General features: G+C 53.6%; 1 protein-coding gene across 2 annotated transcripts in view; it reads left to right on the top strand.

Moving 5' to 3' along the window:
* GJC2 (gap junction protein gamma 2) overlaps positions 1 to 25,369 on the top strand; it is a 29,088-nt gene extending 3,719 nt beyond the window's left edge. Inside the window, exons 1-2 of one of the 2 annotated variants that reach the window (XM_057370843.1) lie at positions 17,272 to 17,582; positions 21,107 to 25,369. In XM_057370843.1, the coding sequence (XP_057226826.1) occupies positions 21,127 to 22,374 (1,248 nt within the window). In that variant the 5' untranslated portion in view covers positions 17,272 to 17,582; positions 21,107 to 21,126 and the 3' untranslated portion in view covers positions 22,375 to 25,369. Of the gene's footprint in view, positions 1 to 17,271; positions 17,583 to 21,106 lie in introns of those variants that run through there. The other variant, XM_057370842.1, reaches the window with a different exon arrangement.
* Positions 25,370 to 25,451: the final 82 nt, after the last annotated feature.

The raw sequence follows: 25,451 nt of genomic DNA on the forward strand, positions 1-25,451 counted from the left end.
TTTTTTTTTTTTTTCTTTCCTGCGGGGGACAATAGATTTTGCTCAGGGCTCTGCCCAGCCCTTTCCTCTGCGCTCCCAGACAGAAATAGTTAACCAGGTTCGCTAAGAAATGAATGTCCTCGTTTCCTTTCCAGGGCAGGCGGCTCCCCCCTGGCTCCCCCCGGCCGTGTCTGCGCTCGGAGCCCCGGGGAGGAGCCGCTCTCCAGGGCCGTGATGCAAGAGCGGGCGATGTCGCGGTGACCCGGTGGCCTGTGCGAGCACTGCCAGGTGCCCCGGGGCCTTTGGGCAGCACGAGAGAGCAGCGCTGTGCTCGCTGTCCCCTGCGATCGCTGCAATGGCAGCACCTCGTGGCTCTGGCAGAGACGGGACCCGGCGCCGGCTCCGCGGAGTTTCGAGTCAAAACAGATCAAGCTAATCGTAGAAAGAGATGCTGGARAGGAGGARGGGAGGAGGGAGAGACAGTAAAGATGATGCCACGGGCGTTGYAAAGCAATCCCTCCTGTGGACACAAGCTCAGTTGGTTGTGTGGTTGCTCCTGGGGGTTGTGGTTGGATCCCCCAGCAAAGGGGTGACCACCAGGGCCAGGACCCTGCGCTGMCCACAGTGCCCGGAGCCCACGGGCTGTGTGAGGGGCACCCCGAGCTGCTTTGGGTAGGTGTTTAGGGTCATCCCAGATGCCACWACCCATTAGTTCTGCCGGGGCTCGGGGGAGGGCTAAGGGCTCCTGGGATGCTCCAGCTGCCCGAGCGGAGATCCAGAGGTCGGGAGGAGCCGCTCGCCGCTCCTGCGGCCGCTTCTCCGAGGGCATCCAGAGGAAGGCTGCCTTTCACGGGCCTTTGTTGCATGCATGGCTTGGCTTGGTGGGAGGTGGTCGCTCTCGGGCTGCAGAATCCCSGCACAAAGCGCTTTCCGTGCTGCGKGGCCGCAGGGAGACGGGTGAGATCAGCCGTAGCTTCAGCGCCTGCTTGAATGGAGCCGGAGGTTTGCAGAGGATGGAGCGCTGGGGCGGTGGAGCCTGAGACAGCCGTGCCCGGGGCACCGAGACCCGCCCGGCATCCCGGGGGCAGTGCGGAGGTGAGCAGCTCCGGCCGGGGGCAGAGTTCGGCCGGGCATCCCCGCGGCGGGGACGGGGAGAGTGTACCGTCGCGATTTTGGGACAGGAGAGGGCTTCTGTGCCTTCTCCTTTGGCCCCGGCGTGGGGCTGCTCTTTCTGCGGGTGGGACCCACKGCAAAGTGACCAGAGCTGGGGCTGGTCCCCACCTGGGGGCTGCTCCAGACCTCCCCCTGCTYGGCTCTCGGGGCTGCCACAGGGTTTGGCCAAGGCTGGATCAGGGAAAGGGGAAACTCTGGTGGCAAATGTGGGGTTGGATCTCCTGTGCCCGTCCTCGAGGTCAGCGTGAGCTCTGGGTGCTTCTGAAGCCGGCGTGTGGGATAAACTCAGTCCTGATTGTTACAGCTCAGGGGAGCGGCTTTCTKCAGGAAATTCTGTGACCGAGGGCAAACGCGTGCGAGGTTCTGCGTGCTGGCCAGGACACGTGTGGGCGTGGAGCTCCTTTATTTATTCCTCCGTGCACGGAGCTCTCCCGGAGATCCCGGGGTGGGAGGATGAGGAGGAAGCTCTKCTCCGGGCTGCTGTTCTCTCGCAAGCTTTCTCCCTGCTTGTCTCCCTGCCCCCAGGATCTCCTGGCAGCCCACGGCACTTTTTTAGCCATGCCAGAGAATCTGAGCAGTTCTAGGGAGGGCGAGCTCTGATTTATAGGGAGTGTTTTTATGGTGTTTATGTTGGCAGGCTGGAGTTTATGTACGGTTTGAAACGCTCGCCGAAGCCTTTTATCGCCAGAGCTGAAAAACAACAGAGCGCTGATGAAAGTCCTGTGCTAATTGGAGAGGGGTTGATTTAGGGCTGAGGCTGAAAAATGCCTGGCTCCTGCCTGGCTCCGGGGGTCTGCTGCAGCCTGCAGCTCCCGTGGGGAAGCAGAGGTGATTTCATCTGTCAGCAGGGTGGGATCCAASCAGGTTTAGCCATTTTGCCAGTGAAGGTCACATCTGGCACTGAGAGGGACAGATCGTGGTGCCTCGGGCTCCTGTTCATGCTCAGAGCCTGACAGAACAAGATGATCAGCAGATGCAAGAGGCTTCAGCTTGGGAAAGCAAGCARCTGCCTAAATGTGGGGTTTTTATAACCCAAACCACGCTCAGATGTGGGGCAGTGCYTTGTGCTGGTATTGGAACTGCAGCTCACTTCCATTCCATCACTGCTCTCGCTGTGTCCTTGTGGGTTCTCAGTGTCCCAGCTCAGGTTTTAGCAATATCAGTGAGATCCCATCATCATCTGTGAGATTTGCAGTGACTGAATCTCATGGGCCCCTCACAAGAAAAACCCTCCTGCTCTTCATTTTCCTCTTCATTATCCCTCTCCCATTGGTCCTGAAGAATTAGTCTGAGAGTAGGAAACATTCTCAGGTGCCAGCAATGGGTCATCTTGGAGCATAGGGAAGGAATTTTTCCATCTTACAATCAGCTCCACCTTCCCTTCTCAACACCACAAGTGCCAAGGAGAAGTGGGTGATCTCAAGGGTAGTTTTAAATGCAAAACAGCAGCAAAGAGTTGCAGTGGCAAACCACATCTTGGGCAGGGTGTGCTGTGGGTCTCCYGGTTCCTGAGAGCATCTGGTGACATTTAGAGGAGTGGAGAGAAGAGCTGGAAACTGAGCTRAGCCCCAGACCAGTCCTTGGATGTCAAACAGGTCACAAAAGCCCTCAATGGTTTGGGAAGGGACCTTGTTCTTCCAGCCCCCTGTCATGGGCAGGGACACCTCCCACTGTCCCAGGSTGCTCCAAGCCCCAATGTCCAGCCTGGCCTTGGACACTTCCAGGGATCCAGGGRCAGCMACAGCTGCTCTGKGCACCTCACAGGGAAGATGTYGAGCTCAGCTCCAAGGAGGTTGGATCACCCAAGTTTAGGACATGAATCCCACCCAAGTGCCTTAAACCAGTCCTGGAGATTTTATCCTTTTGAGGACATCATAGCACAGGGTCCTGCCTCCCCATCACCCCACAGTTGCTCCATACCCCTGCAACCCTTTTCCTAGAAACATCKCCTGGGACTCCCCTGCCAGGGAAAAGGGCACTTCATTCCAGGCCAGATGTTTGGGAAAGGTCCTGGCTGGCAATAGGCACCTCAGTAGGTGTGTCCTACTGGATGTATCCTAATAGGAAGACAGGGAAAGAAAGCCACGGGRTCACAGGCACATCTACGTGCCTCTAGTACAGGCACACATGCTAGAAAATTTAAGGAATTTGGTTCAAAGTGGTTTAGTGGAGCAGGGAACTTTCTATTTTAAGAGATTTCTGATATCTCCCAGCCTGCACAGAACTACACAGATTCTAAAGGAGAGAAAAAWAAAGTCACAAAACCAACAAATCCCCCACTTCTGCTACTGGCAGTAAAATTTTGGCTGACACTTGTGAGCTTCTATTAACCCGTGGCCCTGCGAACGTGCTGGTCAGGGACAAAGCTTACAGTAGGAGAGTCCATCCTGCTGTTATTCCTTGTAACGGGAAACTTCMAAAAAAACAGCCAAAACAAATATTTGGAGGAAAGGCAGGGGCTGCCTGGAGGGAGCCGCCACGGGCAGGAATGCTCCTGCCACCGGGCAGGAGGTGACATCATCCGGATTCCTTCGCTGAGGAATGCWGCATTTGCTCTTCCCTGCCAGGAACTGCTTTTCAAAACCAGACCTGCCCCGGGAAGCAGATTTCACCCAGCCCTTTCCATGGCACGGCAGAGAAGCTGAATGTTTCCAAGTTCCCTTCCTGTGCCTGCTTTAACGCTGCATGGACAGGCATGAAAAGGGAAAAATCAGGCATTCCCCAAATCACAGGTGAAAGCACCCAAAATTCCAGCACATTGGGAGCCGGACAGAAATGTGGGCAGGGGGAGCTGCTGGGGGAGCTGCTGGAGGAGCAATGACTTCTTGGGGCTGACCAGGACGGGGCAGGTGATGGGCTGAGTGTGTGTGGACTCCTGTGCTGGGCAGACTTTGCTGAGAGCTGCAGGAGGAGCCCATGGTGATCTCCATAATGACCTCCATAATGACCCCATTTCTTGGTCCAATAAAGCCCAGTGACCACGTCAGGTGTTTCTGAGTGCAGGATTTCAGTGATGACTGAAGAGAGCTGGACTTGACGGTCCTTGAAGATCCCTTCCAGTTTGAAAGTTCTCTGATTCTGTGGCTGGAACAGATGCTGATGAGCAGAGCATTCTGACCAAGCAGCTGACACCTGGCGAGATCCAGGGCAGGGAGTGTCCCCTGKGCTGGCACTGCTGGGGCACCTCGAATTGTGTGTCCCTGTCTGGGCCTCTCATGACCAGGACATTGAGKGKCTGGAGCGKGTCCAGGGCAGGGAACAGAGCTGGGAAGGGTCTGGAGCACCAGGAGAGGCTGAGGGAGCTGGGAAAGGGGCTCAGCCTGGAGCAAAGGAGGCTCYGGGGGGACCTTGTGGCTCTGCACAACTCCCTGACAGGAGGGGGCAGCCCGGGGGGTCGGGCTCTGCTCCAGGGAACAGGRACAGGAGGAGAGGGAAYGGCCTCAGGCTGGGCCAGRGGAGGATTTGATATCAAGGAAAATTCTCCCCTGAAAGGGTGATCAGGCACRGGCACAGCTGCCCAGGGCAGTGGTGGAGTCCCCATCCCTGGAAGTGTCCCRAAACACMATGTGGCACTTGGGGACAGCATTTGTGGCAAACACAGCAGTGCTGGATTCATGCTTGGACTCGGTGATCTGAGAGCTCTTTTCCTTAATTAATGACCCTTAACAATCAGTCTAGCAGGGCCAATTCCTCAGCAAGCCACAGTTCCCCCTCCATGCAGCCTTTGGCTTCTCTGTGGGGTTTTCCACCCCCACATCCCTGRAGCCTGCAGCCCCCCAGCCCTGGCTCCACCAACACCTCTGGAAATGGATGTCATCAGCACTTCCAGCTCAGCACAGGGGTCAGCTCCTCAGTTCCTGTGGCCTGGAGGCTGCTGCCGTCATTTCAATAGGTGGAACTAGGTGTAGCTCAGCTGCCCCATTACGGGTCCAGTGGGGTGATTTAGGGCCTGCAAAGGCCCAAAGTATTTTGCTCTCAGTGCCTGGCAGGAAACGAGCTCCGAGGCAGGGCAGGTTGTGCTGCTTCTCTAATTTTCCACCAGGTTTTGGAAATTCTTGGTCGTTAAATGGAGAGCAGAATAGAAGGGCTTTGGCCAAAGGAGAAATCCCAYTCGGTCAGCGGGATTTTGGAAGGGGTGGAGTGAGGAGCTCTGAATGKGCAGCAGCAGGACAGGGGCTGCATCTGCTGTCCTGAGGGCGCTCAGATGTGGTGTCAGGCATGCCAGGAGAAGGTCTGCTCAGTTTTGGGGTCAGTCACATGAGTAAAAATTGTAGGGACAGACGCAAAGTGGGGTCTGTGGTTGTGGCATGATGGTGTTTTGTCACGGCAGAAGAGTCACATCCACACAGCAGGCAACGGGGCAGCCCCATGGGGACAGGTCCTCATGGGACAGGGTGGCAGTGCCACGGCAGAGACCCTCAGTGGGATATCCTGGACCCTCTGTGGGATGTTCTGGGCTCTCTGTGGGATGTTCTGGACCATCTGTGGGATATCCTGGGCCCTCTGTGAGACATCCTGGGCTCTCTGTGGGATGTTCTGGGCTCTCTGTGGGATGTTCTGGGCTCTCTGTGGGATGTTCTGGGCTCTCTGTGGGATGTTCTGGGCTCTCTGTGGGATATCCTGGGCCCTCTGTGGGATGTTCTGGGCTCTCTGTGGGATGTTCTGGGCTCTCTATGGGATATCCTGGGCTTGGTTTGGATATTGTCCCCACCAGGCAAGTCCCTTCCCTCATCGTATCCCGGCCCCTCTCCATCCCAGGGCTGTGTCTGGTGCTGACAATCCCGGTTTGCAGGATTCTCACTACTCAAGAGGAGACAAAAACATTTCCCTTGTTCTCTTGGGGAGAGGGGGAAATCATAGGATACTGGAATGTCTTGGGTTGGAAAAGACCCCAAAGATCACCAGGTTCCCAAAAGGAGAATGCAGGCACCAATCCCATTACCTTGCACATGCCAAGSAAGCACTCCACTGTTGGAATTAATTCCCTGTGAGACACAGTGGTGAAATAGGGAATGAAGGGTCTGAAATAGGGATCTGCTCCTCATTTCTGCCTGGAGTCACCCTAGAGACAGCACAGAGTTGAGTGAGCAGCACTGACACGAGCTCCAGTGGATTAAGGGGGAGGCTCCAAGGCTTTGAGGTCATCAGGGACCAAAAAAGCAGCCAGGAAAAAAGATGACAGTGGATGCAGGTCKGCTTTTAAATGACAGGAGGAAGCTCAGAGGCTCCACATTCATCAGAGCTCAGCAATTCAGGTGGCACCAGGCGGGTGTGGGATGCTCCTCTGGCTCCAGCCCCACAGCAGAACATGATTTGGGGTTTGGTTCATGTCCCTTAAGTTGTTGGTTCCCCAAGTTTCTCAGAAGCACAAATGGTGGTGTGTTTTTTTAATTATTTCTGTCTGGAGGCTGAAGGGAGGATGCCTTGGAGAGGAAGGGAGGGCAAGAACCACAGATGGAAAGAGTGAATTTTCAAGAAGAGCCACCCACCACTTCATCTTTCCTCYGTCTTTCCTGGACATGGCCAGGGTCACTGATTGCAGCTTTTGACTCCAGAAAATTCTTGGGGGGTTTCCTGGAATATTGAAATGTGGTGGGCTGGGTATGTCCAGCCAGTGACCCCCCCCCCAGCGAAGGGGATAAACCTCAGCTGGGCAGCAACAAACTGAGACATGTCCCAAAAACTGCCCTGGAGGTCAGAGACACCAGCTTGGCATTTTTAAGGGCCATTTATCTCAAAATAAAGGAGAATCAGAGGCTTTTTTTTTTTCCTTTTTAAGGTCTATTTACACAAAATAAAGTAGAATCAGTTTGGTTTTTTTTTTTCCTTTTTAAGGGCTATTTATCTCAAAATGAAGGAGAATCAGGGTTTTCTTCCTTATATACCTTTTTTCCACAGTGTTTTCTGTGCCATTTGCCTCTTCAAACTTAGCAGAGGAGGCTGACCTGGCCCTGGGCTGGCAAAAAGCATGGAAGAAATGTGACCCAGGGAAGGGGCTCTCTGCACATCATGGGGGGATTTTAGAATAATTGTGAATTAAACCATGAGTGCAGCATCCTCTGTGTTCCGTCCCCAGCCTCACAGAGGAGCTTCCTTCCAGCCAAACCCACCAGCCCTCGTGATGCCAGGGGTACCTGCCTGGCACGAGGGTTTGGGATGAACAGCACGCACCTGAGCTGCTCATTTCTCCAGCAAAACCTGCACCTGGTGCTCCCTTGGGAAGATCTCTGCACTCAGGACCAACCTGCGCACAAAGAGAGAAACCTCACCCCGCTGTCTCAGGGTGTGGRTCAGCCCYGAGCACCGCAGCRTTGTTGGCTCAGACYCACAGCCACGAGCTGCAGATTCCCCTGTGTGTCAGAYATGGAAGGGATGTCCACCTCCTCCTCCTCCTCCATCTTCCTCCCTTCCCCTTCCTCCCCAACGTGCTCATTCATGAAAATTCACCAGTTGGAYGGAGGTGGGGAGAGGAATTGCTGTTGGCGCGTTTTCCCCGTGCGGCGGCCAAGGGAGGTCGTAGGCTCGGAGGGGTTTGATCTTTGTTTTCGCAGCTGGGTTCCACATTATCCTCTCTCCTCTCCAGCTTTTATTGGTGCTCGTTCCCTGGAGCAACCTGCTGGGAAGCAGAGAGTGTGCTCATGTGGGAGCAGAACCTGCTGTGGCCTCCTGAGGGGCACTGAGAGGGGCTGTCCACCCCGGGACCGGTGACCACTCCAGGGGTGCCCAGGACAGGAGGAGCRATGGCCATAAACTGAAACACAACGAGTTCCACCTCAACATGAGGAAGAACTGCTCTCCATGGAGGGGGCARAGCTCTGGGACAGCTGCCCAGGGAGGGTGTGGAGTCTTACCCTCTGGRGACATCCCAAAAATCCCAAATTGCAAAATTCCTGTGTCACCTGCTCCAGGTGACCCTGCCTGGACTGGGGGATCTCCAGAGATCTCTAACCCCACAGTTGTGGATTCAYGGATCCTGTGATGACATGCACAGCCCCATGTGTTCATGAAGGATTGAGGCTTTGGGGGTTTGGGTTCTCCTGCAGTGGGGCCACGCAGTGGATCCTGTCTGGGGAGGGAAGGGGGAAGGTTCCATCCCATAATGGTCCTCTGAGGACACCTGGCTGCAGCCCAGATCTCCTTTCACCCTGGCACGGGGTGGGGTGAGGGCAGCAGGGACCAGCCCAGTCCATCCTTTGGTGGCAGGGGGCAGACAGCCAGGCTGGGGGTGGCCTGGGGCGTGATGGGATCAGGGCAAACCCTCGGATCAGGGTCACAACCCGGCCACACTGCGGGTTTGGGGAATGCTCTAGGGTTTGGTGAACGTGGGGTGTGGATTGTGTAGGTTTGGTGGTGATGGTGCAGGGTTTGGGGTGTGGTGTAGTGTAGGTTTGGTGGTGATGGTGCAKGGTTTGGGGGTGCTGGTGTAGGGTTGTTGGTGCTGGTGCAGATTTGGTTCTATAGGGCTCAGTGCTTTTCTGTAGGGTTTGATGCTGTAGGGTTTGGTGCCATGCTGTAGGGTTTGGTGCTGTAGGGTTTGGTGCTGTGCTGTAGTGTTTGGTGCTATGGGGTTTGGTGTCATGGTGTGGGGTTCAGTTCCTTGCCTGTAGGGTTTGGTGCTATAGGGTTTTTTGCTGTAGGGTTTGGTGCTGTGCTGTAGGGTTTGGTGCTGTGCTGTAGGGTTTGGTGCTGTAGGGTTCAGTACCATGCTGTAGAGCTCAGTGCCGTGCTGTGGGGTTTGGTGCCATGCTGTAGGGTTTGGTGTTGTAGGGTTTGGTGCTGTAGGGTTTGGTGCTGTAGGGCTCAGTGCTGTGCTGTGGGGTTTGCCCAGCCTGGCAGACAGGCAGGTGTGTGCCTGTGCTCGGTGTGTGCAGGGGATGCTGCCTGACCCCACTGGGTGCCCACAGAGCCTCTGTCCCTGCAGAGCTCAGAGCCAGCCCTTGCCTGGGGCAGCAGAGTGGCCCAGGGCCAGCGGGATYGGCTCCATTCCCACCTGGGGGCCGGCTGGGGACACCTTCTCCACACCCCTGTCCACCCCAGAGGGGATGGAGGGACGCTGATCCCACACCCCTCCCGTCCTGAGCTTTGGGGATGGACAGACACGTCCTGTGCTGTCCCCTCTTGGCACGGGYGCCCGGAGCTGTCCAGATGTGAGGCCAGAGCTGCTGACCTGTGCAGCGTCAGCGGGTGGGGCCCCCTATTAAACAGGACCAGCAAGGCTCCCAGCCCTCCTCCACCCCACWCTCGCCTCGATCAGACCCTCACCGGAGCAGCAGCACCAGCCCTGGCCCATCGATGCCCCATCCCYGAGCTCCGGGCAGGTACCGTGCTGCTGCCCAGCCCTGGGCTCTCCTCTGCGTGCTTCTCTCTCATCCTCCTCCTCTCTGCATGTAAACCTGGCCGGGTCATTAATCTCTGTGTAATTACCTATTTCAATATTTGCTGCTGATATCAGTAATGAAACATCTCGTGAGCAGAGAGGGAACCTGCCCCAGTCGTGCTGGGAACCCAGCCAGGAGGGTAGGAAAGCACTTGGAGTAATAATRTTTCCTTTTTTCCTTATTTTCTGTTTTGTCTGTTATCTAAGAACAGTTGGCAAGAGCACGTCCAGCCCGTTCGCTGCCTCATTTTTTGCGCTCGAGTCTCTCTCTCTTCCCTGTTAACTCTGTTTRGGTCTAATCAGTAATGGGGAAATGGGCCATAAAGTCACATCCAGGTGTCTGGGACTTTTGCTTTGGCATTCTCCCTCTTGTCTTCATGGAATCCCAGAATGGTTTGGGTTGGAAGAGACCTTAAAGATCATCCCATTCCAACCCCAGCCATGGGCAGGGACACCTTCCACTATCCCAGGATGCTCCAAGTCCCATTCAACCTGGTCTGGAAGAGCTCCAGGGATGGGGAGGGCACAGCCTCTCTGGRCAACTTCTTGTTGTCTTCAACATCCTTTAAAAGTTGATGTTGGATTTCTGTACCATAAAGATAGTTTGTTGTCCAGGTGTCCAGGGCTGAGCTCAGGGGGACATTTTGGTGATCTGGGGTGGCAAGTCTGCTGCAGATTTATTTGGGGAGGGCACAGGGATGGGTTTCTGTGGGGGAAGGAAGGGTTTGACAGCTGCTCCCAGCCCTTGTCCCCGTTTGCACAATGCTTGGATCATGGAGCAGCCTCGCTGTTACAGCTCTGTCYGACCTGGCACGTCAGAGGCTTCTCCAAAGCCAAAAGATTGGGAAATAGATACCCCAGCAGTGAGTGCTGGAATCTGCAGAAAGGTTTGGTATTTGAGATCTTGTGGTTCAGACGCAGTTTTGTCTTATCTCACAAGTTCTGCTGCCTGAGCCTCACAGCAGCTCCTGCAACCAGAGCCCTTGCCCAAGTGCTGGGTGTGGGTTTAGGAGACCAGAGGAGGGTCCCTGGGATGACCAGAGGGGTTGAGCACCTCTCCTATGGGGAAAGGCTGGGAGAGCTGGGGTTGTTGAGCCTGGAGAAGAGAAGGCTCCAGGGAGACCTTTGACTAAAGCCCCCTGTGACTAAAACAGCTCCAGGAGAGCTGGAGGGGGACTTTGGGCAAGGGATGGAGAGACAGGACACAGGGAATGCCTTTAAATTGATAGAGAGTAGTTTTAGATAAGATATTGGGAAGGAATTGTTCCCTGTGAGGGTGGGGAGGCCCTGGCACAGGGTGCCCAGAGAAGCTGTGGCTGCCCCTGGATCCCTGGCAGTGTCCAGGGCCAGGCTGGACATTGGGGCTGGGAGCAGCCTGGGACAGTGGGAGGTGTCCCTGCCCATAGCAGGGGTGGCACTGGATAATCTTTAATTCCCTCCCCACCCAGCCCACTCTGGGCTCCTGTGATTCCCCTCCTGCAGAGCAGAGCTCAGGGTGTGTCTCGGCACCCTGAAGGTGCCCCCAAGCGCAGCAGCTCCTCCARAGGAGCCCCACGAGGTCTTTGACCACCTTGGAGATGTTGAGGTTGTTTGAAGCAGTAGGACATGAGCTCTGCCCCAAGGCTGGAATGGGACAGGGCAGTCTGGGCAGCCCTCAGTGGTGCCAGGGCAGCATGAGGGAACACCCTGAGAGCAGAGCATGGACATGATGCCTGGGCTGGATCATGTGGGTCCTGCTCCTGCACCAGTTTGTGGGGCTCACTGCAAGCTCCTGGCCTTGTTAGGTTTCTCTAATCTGTACTTTGGCTGGAAAACTACAGGTTTTTTGGGTTTGTAAAAAATTAGAATCACAGAACTGTTTTAAGATCAYCACCAGTCAACCCAGCACCATCATAACCACCWCTGAGCCCTGTCCCCAACTKCTGCATCCACAYGGTTTTTGAACACTTCCAGGAWGRGGACTCCACCACTGCCTTGAGCAGTCTGGTTCAGTGTTTTACAATTCCTTCTGGTTAGAATTTTTCCCTAATATTCAATCTAAACCTTCTCTGATGCAACTTGAGACCATTTATTCTTGTCCTGCCACTYGTTATCTGAGAGAAGATAAAAACATTAAATAACTTTGGACCATTTCTCCTGGCTGTCCTGGCTGGGTGTGAACAGGTCATCCCAGCTGTGGCAGTGGCTGTCTCCATGTGTGACAGGGATGAGGAGTGTGATGACAGAAATGACACCATCACTTTTTCCACTGGAACAGCTGGAAAAAAGAAGTTTTTATTGGGAACAAAAAAAAATAGAGCCAAACTCTCAGGGTCAGCAGCCTGACTGTGACATTGCAATGCATTTTCCACACAAAAAGAATAAAACCTAGACCTGTGAGTAGTGCAGGTGTTTGCAAGAGGAGATTGGTGAGGAGAGCTGGGGGAGGTGCTGAGCATGTCCTGCTTTCATAGGAGTGGGGAATGGTTTGGGTTGGAAAAGAGACCTTAAGGATCATCCAGTGCCATCCCTGCCATGGGCAGGGACACCTCCCACTGTCCCAGGCTGCTCCAAGCCCCAATGTCCAGCCTGGCCTTGGACACTGCCAGGGATCCAGGGGCAGCCACASCTGCTCTGGGCACCCTGTGCCAGGGCCTCCCCACCCTCCCAGCTGGGAATTCCTTCCCAATATCCCATCCATTCCTGCCCTCTGGCAGTGGGAAGCCATTCCCTGTGTCCTGTCCCTCCATCCCTTGTCCCCAGTCCCTCTCCAGCTCTCCTGGAGCCCCTTCAGGCCCTGCAAGGGGCTCTGGGCTCTCCCTGGATCCTTTCCTTCTCCAGGTGAGCACCCCCAGCTCTCCCAGCCTGGCTCCAGAGCAGAGGGGCTCCAGCCCTGGGAGCAGCTCTGTGTTCTCCTCTGGGCTCTCTGCAGCAYCTCCAAGCCCTGTGCTTGGCTCAGTCCTGTACTTTGCAGTCTTTTGAGCTTCTCCATCTCCACTTTCAGGAGAAAGTTTTCTGTTTTTACCCTCAGGCTGTGTCCAAGGTGTTGCTGCTCCCATCCCTCCACTCTCCCTGCACTGACATCGGGAACGTCGTTTTTGTGCAGCTGAAAAACAGGGGAAAATGTTCCTTTCACACACTTGGCAGCAGTCAGGGACCTCACCCAGCAGCTCCTGAATGGAGCTCAGAGGCCATGGCTGAGCTTCCAACCTCTCCTGACCCCTTTTCCTGGGGCTTTTCCAAGCTCCCTCTTAACACTCCATCACTGCCCATTCACAGGTGTTAGGGAAAAAAAACACCAAACCCACACCTTTCTGGAGCAGCCAAAAATCTGCCCCTTCACCTTTTTTTTTTCCAGCATTCCCTAACCTTTCCCATACACCCTGCCCCTTTTCCCCTGCTCCCACCTGCATTAAGGCCCTGCTGTGGGGTGAACTGTGGAAGGAGGAATGTCCACACGGACAGCAGAGGGAGGAGGAGATGAGCTGTGAACTTCTGCACAGCCCGTTCCRCCAGGGGATGGATTTCCTCCGATTTTCATTGAATCGTTGGAATTTTTTATTTTTTTCCTTTTCACTCTTTTGTACAAGTTCAGGAAGGTCTCGAGTAAAGTCAAGCCTGGCTGGGCTTCACAGGGCTGGCAGCACTGGCTAAAARGTTTATTGCTTCCTGTTATGAGAGCTCAGGGAGCCACGATGGGATTTCGGGAGGGACACGGGCAGCTCCRGCTCCGGGGATGGCCCCGACGGGTGGGGCTGGAGATGGCCTTTCACTCCCACTGCTCCTGCAGCCACCTCAGGAAAGGGAAGCAAATAGAGGAGGGAATAATGGCTCGCTTTGACCTCTGGCTATCGAGGCAGATGTTTGCTTTGGAGCAGGAATAGACGCCGGAGGAAAATGCTATAAAGGGTTTTGCTGAGCCACGTCCCAGGGCTCCACCTGAGTCCCTGCTTGGCACCTCTCAGTACATCCYCTGTGCCATCCCACCACCCTGAACACTTCAGCAGAAAGGCTTCCCTTGGAAAAAGATAGTATTTTTTCTCMACACTGAAATTTGTCTCAAGAATGTGTCCATCGCAGCAAAATTTTCAGCTGGGAAGGGCTGGAATAAATTGCTTCTGCACTCCAGCCTGAGTTTAAACATTTCCTTTGGGCTTTCATACTTTGGAATTCAAATCTTATTGTTATTTAACTTGATCAGATTAGTTTTTTGGTAATTTTCAAAGTGAAGTGCTTTTACCTTTCTACAGTCATCAGCCAGCGATATCTGAAGGAAACTTTTCCCTGTTTTTCAGCAGAAATATTATTTATTCTGCTAGCAGCACTGGCTTTTTGCTCCAGGCACAAAGCAATGCAAACTTCACAGAAATTCCATTTTCTGACCTATCTTCTGTGCTAACYGAGGCATAACTGTGGTCCAAATGTCATGGCAGCTCAGAGCCAGAGTTTACATTTTCAGAGTGCATGAAGGAAAACATCCCTCACCTCRTTTTCAAACAGTCTTGCATTATTCAGCCAAAATCCCCACAGGCTTGGGAAAAAATGTGTAAGACCAGATTTTCTGTGTTTCGTCCTCGCAAAGAGCCAGAGATCGACCACATCATCCTGACCCAGATCAAAATCTCCTTGGGCTCATCCAGCAAGCAGAGCTGGATACAGGATAAAAACCATCCTGATGATGAATAGGTAGAGATCTTGCCTTTCTGTCGTTCAAATGTCACATTTGCATCAGGGCTGTCGTCACCACTGCCCTGAAAAGTCTAAGCAGAGTTTTGTGATGAAGCAGATTTTAGCAACAGATCCCGGCACAGCTTTTTCTGGGGTTTTTAAAGAGCATTTATGTTCTGGCTGAGTTTGTAGGATGTGAGCCCTGATTAGCCCCAAACCTTGGCGAGCGCCCAAWGCTCTGCGTGAAGGAGGGAAGAAGTTTGGGATGGTTTAGGTGGGAACTCAGTGAGGGTGGGACTGAAGGGGAGCCTGGAGGCCTCGGGCTGGCCTGGCTGAGCTGAGCACCTCTGGGGCCATTCCCACCTGATCCCTCCTGCCTCTGCTTCCCAGATCCCAAACATCCCGGGACATCCACGCTTGGCATTGATCCTGTCACCCATGAAATTGTGGGTTTGGTTTCTGTCCCGTGAGGAAATGGGCTGTTTCTCCTCAGGCTTGGCACCTCCACCCCAAAATTTAACTTCCATYCCTGCTGGGAGGTGCTGGCCCATCCCAAAGCACACAGGAGACGTGGCCCAGCCCCAGCCCAGCCACCACCAYGTCACCAAGACAATGGCACCACGCRGGTCCCAGCGTTGCTGCAGGCTCTGGAGAGTCCAGGCATGGAGAAGGAGCTCCCATGAGAGCTGGTGGCCTTTTTCCCACTCAGAAACGCAAGGCAGCCTTGGAGATGTCCCAGGGGGACAAACTTGGACCTCTGCTCCAGTGGGAGGTGTCCCCATCCAGGGCAGGGGGGTGGAACTGTGGGATCTTTAAGGTCCCCTCCAACCCAAACCATTCKGGGTTCTCTGCAGTGCTCCCTTTTCCTGGTCCCATCAACATGCCAGCAGAAATGTCAAATTTGCAGTGCTGGCTTGAACCAAACTGGTTGAAAATGAGCCCAAATCCTCCTCCAAAGCCATGGATCCCCCCACTCCCGTGTGCTTGTGGGACAGCAGCTCTGAAAGCAGACCAGGGGGTTGAGGGAAGGAGAACACATTGAGGAAGGGAGTTGTCAATCCCTGAAGCCCATCTTGAAGGGACAAGGCCTCTGTCACTCACTGACCAAGCTGGAACCCCCAGATTCCTTTTTCTCCATAACTGCCACTRAATTACTGACTAATGAGAATAATAGCCCAGTTCAGTGGATTTTTAGTCTGCACAAAACGGGAAAGAATATTTTCCAAATCCAGTGCTCCTTTTTCAGCAGTGCCTTGTGCCACGCTTTCCATCCCAAATCTCTTTCAAAGTGGCACCCACAGCCACCAAAGGTGAGGATTCCAAAAGTCAGGGGAAAAAGTTTAGTGAAGTGAATCAAGAAGATAAGAACTAAAACTGCTGCTTCACATTTTGTTCTCACTTGTGGTGTTCAGTGTTCAAACATTTTTGCTTCTCAGATGGGAAATTCTATCCCAACCCAACAATAAACAATAAGGTAAAAAGTTGGCATYTTTAATTTATTTCAATTTCATGGCATTTGTCTCAACACAGTGGGTCTTGTTTTAAAAACAGGCTTATCATTTGCATGAAGATGCAGTTCTTCATTGCATTTAGTTTAAAAACTGAACAAATAAACATCCAAAAGAGGAAAATTAGGGAAGAAAATGAACTGTCAGCACAATCCAGCACAGAGCTTTGTAGATTTGTGCTCAAAGTGGRTAATTATGGTCACCCCTCACCCCTGACGTAGCAGGGAGATGTTACACCAGGTCTCATTATCCTTGGTGACAGCACTTATTTATTTCAACRTTCGAATGAATATGTATAGATCACTGCCCTGAAACACAAATGCTGCCTGAGGGAGAGGTGGCTTGGGGAGGTGACTCCCAGCAGCAGCCACAATTACCCAAAGCTCCATCACAGCCTTTCCCCTCTGTCTCCTCTCTTTTATTCCCATTTCTCATTGCCAGGCGTTGAACTGAGGACATGGGATGATGCTGCAGGGATGGGTTTTTCCCTGCACACTCATTTATGGCTCTGCCTCCTTCCCTGGGTGATGCTTTTGGTGCTCTCCCCTGAAACCTCCCTGCRTCCTTTGAGAGAGCAGCTTGTCCGTGTGCCACATGCTGAGGTTGAAACATGCAGCCACGCTTGTGATAATTTAACTGGTTTAGAGTTTTATTCCCAAAAAATGCCTCCCAAAACCTGCTTTTCCTGGTGAGGCATATTCCCATAAAAGTGTGTTCATCCCTACACCTCACTCAAAAGCTTGACAAGGCTTTTCCTGCCTATCTTAAGTGACTAATTCCAAAGAGAAATTTACTTATCAGCAATGATAAGTGAGTAATTGTTTTATAACTTAAAACCCCGAGGAATATTGCTGGAACAAAGTGCAGTGCAGATGCTGCTCCTTGCAAGAGCATCCACACAAGTTCCAGTAAGCAGGAATTGCCTTTCCACATCCATCCAGGTTCTTTGGGAAACCAGAGGTGYACAGCAGGGTGAATATCCTGCTTTGCCAGCCCCAGGGATGGAAGTTCCTGATCACCTGTGGTTAAGTGGTTTCCAACACTTGATTCCAACACAGCCCGTCCCATGCTTTCTGCCCTCAGAGATCTGATCCTTTCGTGACCTGGCTGCTGCTGCTGCTGCTGGACTCTCCTTTTCCACCTCAGCAGACACCCTGAGCCCCGATTCTGCTGAAATGGCAATGCCAAAGCTCCCTGTGGATGGAGCAGGCGATCCTTGGACCATCAGGGTGGAGGTTTTCTTCTTGAAAATCCCTTCCCTTAGGCTTCATGTGCGTCCCCATCCTGCCCATCCTTCCTTGCAGCTGCAGAGAAGCCAGAAAGTCTCTGTGTGTGCTCAAAACCCGTCTTTGAGAGAGGTGAAACATTTCTTTGGGGGTGCAGCAAAGCAGCAGCTTCAGGGCAGATTTTTCCCACTAGCGAGCTTTCCCTCCTTTTTTAAAATTATTTTTCCCCCACAACAGCCAAGGAGCTTTTGCCAGAATGTGTTTTCCACATGTTCCCTATTAGTCATGCTCTCTGTCGTACAAATCTGTTACCAGTGCCACAAGCTGATGCTATTAATTTACTCCCAACCGAGTCCAGCGCTCGGCAGCAAAATTCCAGGCAGCGTTCCTAAAACCAGACCCGGCGGCTTGTTTGGATCTAAAACCAATGCCCCTCTCTCGCCTGGTGTGCTTGTGGAGCACCTTCCCGGCTTCTGCCGAGGGCAGGAGGGTCGGGAAAGGCGGCGGGTCCGGCCCGGGGCAAAGGCGGGGTCTGACAGCGCCTTAAATACAGCCCGAGCGCTGGAGCGGCTGCACCGAGCCGGCGGGACTTTATCGGGGCAAGGCGGAGGGGCTGGAGGACAGGAATGCCGCTGGAGGAGGGAAAGCCACCGCGASAAACACCATGTCTCTGTAAGTGGATTTTCTTTCCCCTCGCTGTTTTCCCGGCAGGGCAGGCGGCAGTGCGCGAACCGTGCAGAACGGAAGGGCATCCAGCTAGCACACATTTAAGGGTTTTTATCGTTCTTTGGCTTATTTTAGACTCGGGTTTTAAAAGTTTTCCCGGTTCCTGCAATTGTGCCTGCGGTTGTGTAGAGGGGTCAGTGGGTTTGGGGCAGTAACCATGGTGGGTATGTTGAGCCAACAGCTCGTTCCTGTCCCGGCTACACAGATTGACTGCTTCAAGTGTTGCTGGTGGTTTGAGCCATCCAGTCCCTCCTTTGTAGCTATTTTGAAGTGAAACTTGTACCCTGTGTGTTTCATGAGCAGTATGTGAGCTAATCTGGAGGTGGCCTGTGATGATGGATGGGTGAATGAGAGGATTTCAAAACCGGAGGGATGTGGGTCCGTTCTTTGGGAGATAATTCAGCTACATGAACAACCTCATCATCTACCTGCTGCACATCCACACAGATGGGTTTGGGTTGGTTTCTTTTTTTTTCCCAGACTGCACAGCTTTCACAGAGGAATTGGGTTTGCAGCAGGTGGAAAGATGCAAAAATCCCTGTTCTGTGCTTTGATGGTTGGGATTGTGAGGAGACCAGACATAGCCTTTTCCTGGTGTCAACCCATTCATCAGCACTGTGAACATATCTATCCTTGGAAGCTTGTTTTATTTAAATTTATTTAAGATTTATTCCAAAACATCACGGTGCACTAACCCCCACCCSAGCAATTAAAAACATTGAAATTTCACAGTTTAGTCTTTGTGAGYCCTAAAACCCACTGGAAGTTTAACCAAACTGATTTGCGGGGAGGGGATTTTCCCTCATTTCCTTCGGCTCCTGSTCTCAAATATGAGGCTGAGGTGGACACACAGGGGTGCAACATCAAGGTGTGATCCCGCACGCAGCGGGGTTCCAGGAGCACAGGAACAGCTCAAGGCTGTTTCCTGCAGATGTTCCTGGAGATCCAGATGTGCACAGAGGGCTGAGCTGCAGGGGCAGTGGCAGGACCCACAGCTCCGGGTGGTGGCTGGCAGCCAGGGATGGTCTTCTCAAAGCAACCACTCAATTTCTGTAATTTTGTAATTTCTTTCCTTTTCCTTAACCCAGGGAGCATTTTATTGGGTGCTCCTTCCTAAAATGTGTCTCCCAGAGGAGAAAGGGGGTGCTTTGCTAACAACCTAGGCAGATTTCCGTTCAAAACTTGAATATTTACTCCAAAAGCTGTCACAACCTTGRTCARACCYYCCYKKYCCMAAMCCMRGRAAACAGCTCCTGGGTGGTCAGTTGGAGTTTTGGGWATTGTGTCCATGGGTAACACTTGAAAAATTGGTGTGAGTTTCCCTTTAGGGTAACACTGAATTTTGGATGAACTGCTCTGCAGGACATTCAGAGTGCATTTTTAAGGACAGTTTGGGGCTTGCAGCTAGTTTGGGGTGTAGATGGGAGCTGGTGGGGGGTGAACACCTGCRTGAGGCAGCCAAGGTGGGGCTGGATCCAGACCCAGACGCTCCACAGACAGATGCACCATGCCCCACACCCAGCAGGGTCTTCCCTTCCCAGCCCCCATCAGCTGGAGCTTGGCCGAGTGCCTGCATTAATCCTGCAAATCTTTCAACGCCCCAACCTGCTCATATTGAAGGTGAACACAACAGAGGAAGGGTTACAGACCCCTGAGGGTGTATCCACTGAAAGGAAGCAAAAAAAGGCACTCAGAGAGGGAACTTTCCCATCTCACCCCTGAATGAGCCASATTTCCTCAATAAATAAAGAATATCTCTGTGGGCATCACTTTCCATGTCCTGCAGTGGTTGAATTGTCCCACCTGTACTGACCAAGGCATCGTTTTTGGGGCAGGAAATGGGGATTTTGGCCCCAGCAGCTTTGAGGGTTGTTGCTCTTCACCTGGTATGTCGAGGGCAGGAAGCAGAACTTCCCCACCCCTCCTTCTGGTTCATCACCCAGCTGTTCCTCTCCTCCCTGCCTCAGTTTCCCCAGCCCCAGGACAAGAATAGCACCATCTGCAGAGCGCTCCCACAGGCTCGGCCCGGCGTGTGAAGGCTTGGGGGCTTGGGTTCGCAGGGGATTTGTTTGATCTGGAAATAGCAGGGTTAGAAAATTCCATCGGCCTGCTCTCGWGAGCCCTCGACGGGAGGGCAGCGCGACGGCGAGCGCGGAGCGAGCGGCTCTGCTTGGCTCCTGTCCTGGGAAGCAGCGGGAGCAGCAGCGCATTCCAGAAGGGTTGGATGTGGAAAACGGAGCGGGGCACGTTCCCCTTGCTGCCCCTGCTGTGAGGGGCCGTGCTCCTGGCTGCTCCCACCCTGCAAACCCTGCAGCAGTTTTGTGTCTCTGGTGGTGCAAAGCCAAGTTGGGACCGGGCTTGTATCTTGTGGCATCATCGAACCAGGTTGGGATGAGGCTTGGAGCAGCCTGGCTTGATGGAAATTATCCTTCCCCATGGAACAAGATGATCTTTAAGGTCCCTTCCGACCTCCAAAAAGTTACAGGATTCTGTAATTCTCTATGATCATTTCCCCCCACTCAGCCATGYTCACCCAGCATGAAGAGTTAGGCTTGATGTCCATACTCTTTCCACAGCTCCTTTCTCTTCCCCCAGTGCTCTTTGGGTCTGGCTTTTCCTATCACTCATCTCCAGGTACCTGCCAGGGCTGTGCCAACCAGGCACWGAAATATCTCCTGCCTTTAGCACTGCCTGAGGTCACCCAAGGAGCTTGGGCTGAGGCCCCACTGCAAATTAAGCTAAACACAAAATGCCTAATACAAGCTCTTCCTCCCCAGCTGCCCAGGTCTCCTAATAAATGCATGGGTTTCTCTTGAAAGCTTCTCAAGGTTTATTTTTGAAACAGTCTGTATTTGATTAAAGTTTTGTTTTGTTTTGCTTTGTTTCTAGAGGAACTTAAAAGGGCCATCAGCCTGTAAACATAAATATTCYCATTCTTTCGCTGATTCTTTGCATTTTTCTGGGTTTGCTAATGAAAGATGTTTCRGCAGGGCAAGTCTCTGTGATGTGGGAGCATCCTCCACTGCTCCAACCCTGACAACCCTTTCAGGGGAGAAATTTTCCCTGATATCCCATCCAAACCTCCCCTGGCCCAGCCTGAGGCCGTTCCCTCTCCTCCTGTCCCTGTTCCCTGGAGCAGAGCCCGACCCCCCTGGCTGCCCCCTCCTGTCAGGGAGTTGTGCAGAGCCACAAGGTCCCCCCGGAGCCTCCTTTGCTCCAGGCTGAGCCCCTTTCCCAGCTCCCTCAGCTGCTCCTGGGCCTTCATCCCCTTCCGCAGCTCTGTTCCCTGCCCTGGATATGCTCCAGCCCCTCAATGTCCTTCTGGTCATGAGGAGCCCAACACTGACCCCAGGACTGGAGGTGTGGCCTCAGCAGTGCCCAGCACAGGGGATGGTCACTGCTCTGGCCCTTCTGCTGGCACGAGATGTGATCTCACAGCTGCGGTGTTTTATTCCCCCCTCTCCCCGCAGGTTTTAACTGAGTAGCCCTTATGACCAACATGAGCTGGAGCTTCCTCACCCGCCTGCTAGAAGAGATTCACAATCACTCCACCTTCGTGGGGAAGGTCTGGCTCACCGTGCTCATCGTGTTCCGCATCGTCCTGACGGCGGTGGGGGGYGAGTCCATCTACTCCGATGAGCAGAGCAAGTTCACCTGCAACACCAAGCAGCCGGGCTGCGACAACGTCTGCTACGAYGCCTTCGCGCCGCTGTCGCACGTCAGGTTCTGGGTGTTCCAGATCATCATGATCTCCACGCCCTCCGTCATGTACCTGGGCTACGCCATCCACAGGATCGCCCGCTCGGCCGAGGAGGAGAAGAAGTTCARGGGCTTCAAGAAGAAGAAGCAGTTCGCCCTGAACTGGCAAGCTGTGCACAACATGGAGGATGCCATGGAGGCCGACGAGGAGGAGCCCATGATCTCGGACGATGCAGCCGAGCACGAGAAAGCCAAGGCCAAGCCCAAGTGCAAGGAGCCGCAGAAGCACGACGGGAGGAGGCGCATCCAGSAGGAGGGACTGATGAAAATCTACGTCTTCCAGCTCCTCACCAGGGCTTCCTTTGAGGTTTGCTTCTTGATAGGGCAGTATTTGCTCTATGGCTTCGAGGTGGAGGCTTATTACGTCTGCAACAGGGTCCCTTGTCCCCACACCGTGGACTGCTTTGTGTCCCGGCCCACGGAGAAGACCATCTTCCTGCTGGTGATGTACGTGGTGAGCTGCCTGTGCCTGCTGCTCAACATGTGCGAGATGTTCCACCTGGGYTTCGGGACCATCCGCGACGCCATCCGCAACCGCAAGATCAACAGCTTCCGGCAGCCGCCCTACAACTACGCCTACCCCAAGAACATCTCCTGCCCGCCCGAGTACAACCTGGTCGTCAAATCCGAGAAGTCCACCAAGATCCCCAACAGCCTGATGGCCCAYGAGCAGAACTTGGCCAACGTGGCTCAGGAGCAGCAGTGCACCAGCCCRGACGAGAACCTGCCGGCCGATCTGTCCACCCTGCACAAGCACCTGCGGGTGGCCCAGGAGCAGCTGGACATCGCCTTCCAGAGCTACAGCAGCACCCAGGCCAACACGCAGCCTTCTCGGACCAGCAGCCCCGCCTCGGGGGGCACCGTGGTGGAGCAGAACAGGGCCAACACCGCCCAGGAGAAACAAGGTGCTAAACCCAAGGCCTCCTTGGAGAAAGGCAGCTCCAGCAGCAAAGACGGGAAGACGTCTGTGTGGATATAACTCTGTCAGGAAGGCGAGAGGGCGGCCTGAGTGGGGTTTTTAGTTCGCTTTGTTTCTGGTTTTTGGTGTTACCGTGTGTTTGTTTGCAGGGCATGATTTCTGTGTGGCAGTCAGGAGGGTGAAGGAGTTTCGGACCGATTCAGTGCTGTCTTCCAGTGCGTTAACAAAAGACATTTCTTCCCTGTTTCCAAYGTGTTCTCCAGCTGGGAACTTCCAGTGAGTAACAGCAAACCCCCCACACCTCCCAGCCCTTGGATCATCACTGGAGCCCCCTACAGAGACTGGACAATGCGCTGTGGTGCAAAGAGGAGCTGCTGCCGGCTCGGGAGGGCAGTCAGGCTGACCGGGATCAGCCACCCTCCTGCACGGCACGGCTCGAGTGCTGCAGGCCAGGCAGTGTTTAATTACTAAATACCCTTAATCAAATTAATTTCTGACCCTTTGATAAGAATACCACTGACCCATTGCACGGACCTTCCTGGCAGGCTCACAGCTGACCCCTGCCCAGGCTGGCAGATGCCAACGAAGGCGTCGTTGGATGCTGTGAGCCAGGAGCTGGCACCCACATCAGGTCTGGGGCAGGAACACGGTGACTGCCTCACACAGGGAGACATAAAACCAGCTCAAGGCTGAAGGTTTCATCTTTCCTTCCTCTGCATCAAAGCAAAAAGCAAATCCGCTCCCACCCTCCAGAGCAGGAGTGAGCAGTGACATTGCGTCCTACCCGTGCCTGTGTAGCACTTGCTACAGATGTGATGGGAATCGTTGCAGTTACAGAGTTTTTAACAAACTGCTGCTTCACATCATCAGAAAGTGCCTTTATGCAACCAGGAAAACAAAAGCGTAAAGGGTTTCGGCTCCTTTGCGTTCTCAGTTTTAGCAGGGATCGGACGATCGGCGTTGGCAAATTTTTCTGATTAATCAAGGGAAATCACTGTTGGCAAATTAGTTTTTCTGATTAATCAAWCCCTTATAAATAGTGGCAGATGGCAGATCTATGCATAGCGTGTCTCTGGTGTGTGTGTGTGTCCGTGTATAGATGCAGACACGTGTGAACACGTGTGTGTGAACATAGACATAGAGAGGTAGGTGTAAATGTAATATCAACCCYCCGCTCCTTTGACAGCCTTCCACCTGCCCTGGTAAAACCCAGCTGCTTCAGGACTGGGGCTGACCTTGTCCAGGAACAGTCCTGGGCCTTCTGGCCTCCAGCCCCACCTGGGGAACTGGGAGGGTTCCCACACTTGCTCGGGGGGCTTTGCAGAAGGTCTGGCTTCAGTGGGGACAGGACCAGAACAGTAGCAGGAAGTTTTTCCCGAATKTACGGGGAGTTTTGTTCAGCTGGGCTTGGCTACAGGGTGGTTTTGATGCACTTCCAGTACTTTTGGTGCACATTAAAATCAAGCTGCTGAGCTCCAAGGCTCCTACTCTGCTTTGTCAGGGTGGTTTTGCCACCACCACAGGGAACCCAAAGAGGCAGAGCCTTCAAGGTCAAGTGCAGAAGAAGTAAATCCTCCCAGAACATGGCACTGTCCCCATGCCCAGCTGTTCCCTCAGGCTGTGCCAGTCTCCCTGTGCCAGGATTTCTTATCCACTGGAGTTACAGGGCTTCTCACTGGGCATCACTCTCACATCCTTGAGATTGGTCCCTGAAAGCCCTGAGGATGCCTGCTCCTCACGTGTCTGGCCCTGTGGCCTTTTTTGGGAACAGGCAGAGAATGTGGATATGCCCTCCAGCCCCGGGAACCTCAGCTGAGCTGTGCCATGCGTTAGACAACAGTCCTGGAAGCAAAACAGTAGAATTAAAAGGATAGCAGAGAAAAACCCTACRAGGTACCCAGCAGCAAATGTTCACTCTGTGGCTTTGTGTGACAGTCTGGGGAACACTTCCCTGGTCSTGCTGAAGGCAGTGGTGAAATGGCTGGAATGCTGCTTGCTCTTGCTGCCTGAGATCTTCCCCTCACAAACGGATAACTGGATCCAGGGGGAGGATCAGCACAGCAGCAGCCAGSAGGAACATCCATCCGTCCATTCCTGCTGCGAATTTTGAAGGAAAGGATCAGAAAATTCGTGTCACGGTGGTGGGGAGACAAACATATCCAGCTGCTCTGTTTGTCCCTGTCCCATGTGTGGGAATGTGCTCTCTGTGGCTGGGGATGTGCTGGGCAGAGCAGGAGAGGCTGGGTGCTCACAGGGCTGCTGTCACCTGCCCAAAATACCAGTAGGGCCACAGCCCAGACTGCTGGGGAGGAGAGAGAGCTGATCCTGGGTGGGAATTTGCTCCCTRGTCACTGCAGCTGCCCAGGACACGAGCTCATCCTCCACATCAGTGGGACTTKCTTTTATTCCCAGCCCTGTGTCCCATGGGAAACCATGTATATTTAAAGATGTGATCCCGAGGGAAGGATGGAAGCTCTGAGGATCACCATGGCTGGATGCTGCCTGGGTTCCTGATTCCTGTTCCATGAGCARCAACACCACAGCCCCAGATAAACTCGTCCTTCCCACACGGTGCTGGAAGGCACCATCCTGTGCAGGAACCATGATTTTGGATTTCTCCTGCCCCTACCAGTGACCTCCCTCCCTCAGCACCAGGGCTGAGCATTTCCTGGTGACTCAGAGCTGCCCCTCAGCTCCTGCTGACCTGCAGATSCCCCCCTGAGTCACCACACCAGGGACAGGAATGTGGCTCTGGCTCCAGGAAAAAATCTTGGCAAGTGTCTCATTGTGGGGAAAACGGGGAGCAGATTTTAAGACAAAATTCCGCAAACCTGGTCACAGAGACCTGATCAACTCATGAAACCCAGWCTGTACTGCAGGGCTGTGCCTGCTGCCCCAGCAACGCAGGTGGGCAGTGCCCATGGGAGGAGATTCCAGGTTCAGAGCAGGAGGGTGGGGAAGAACCAAGGATCTTCCTTGCCAACTTGCCAACATCAATGGGTGACGTGAATCCTCTCACTGCAACCCCATCGAGACATGGAGAAGTCTCATGCTTTAACCTGTTTGGGGACTCTTTTCACCCTCAAATCTGCTTTAAGCTAAACACCTCTAGTCTCATCAAACKTTCTCCAAGGGCT

The sequence above is a fragment of the Malurus melanocephalus genome, unplaced genomic scaffold (genome assembly GCF_030028575.1).
Source record: "Malurus melanocephalus ecotype Western Australia unplaced genomic scaffold, MMel_1.1 scaffold_135, whole genome shotgun sequence".
Lineage (NCBI taxonomy): Eukaryota > Metazoa > Chordata > Aves > Passeriformes > Maluridae > Malurus > Malurus melanocephalus.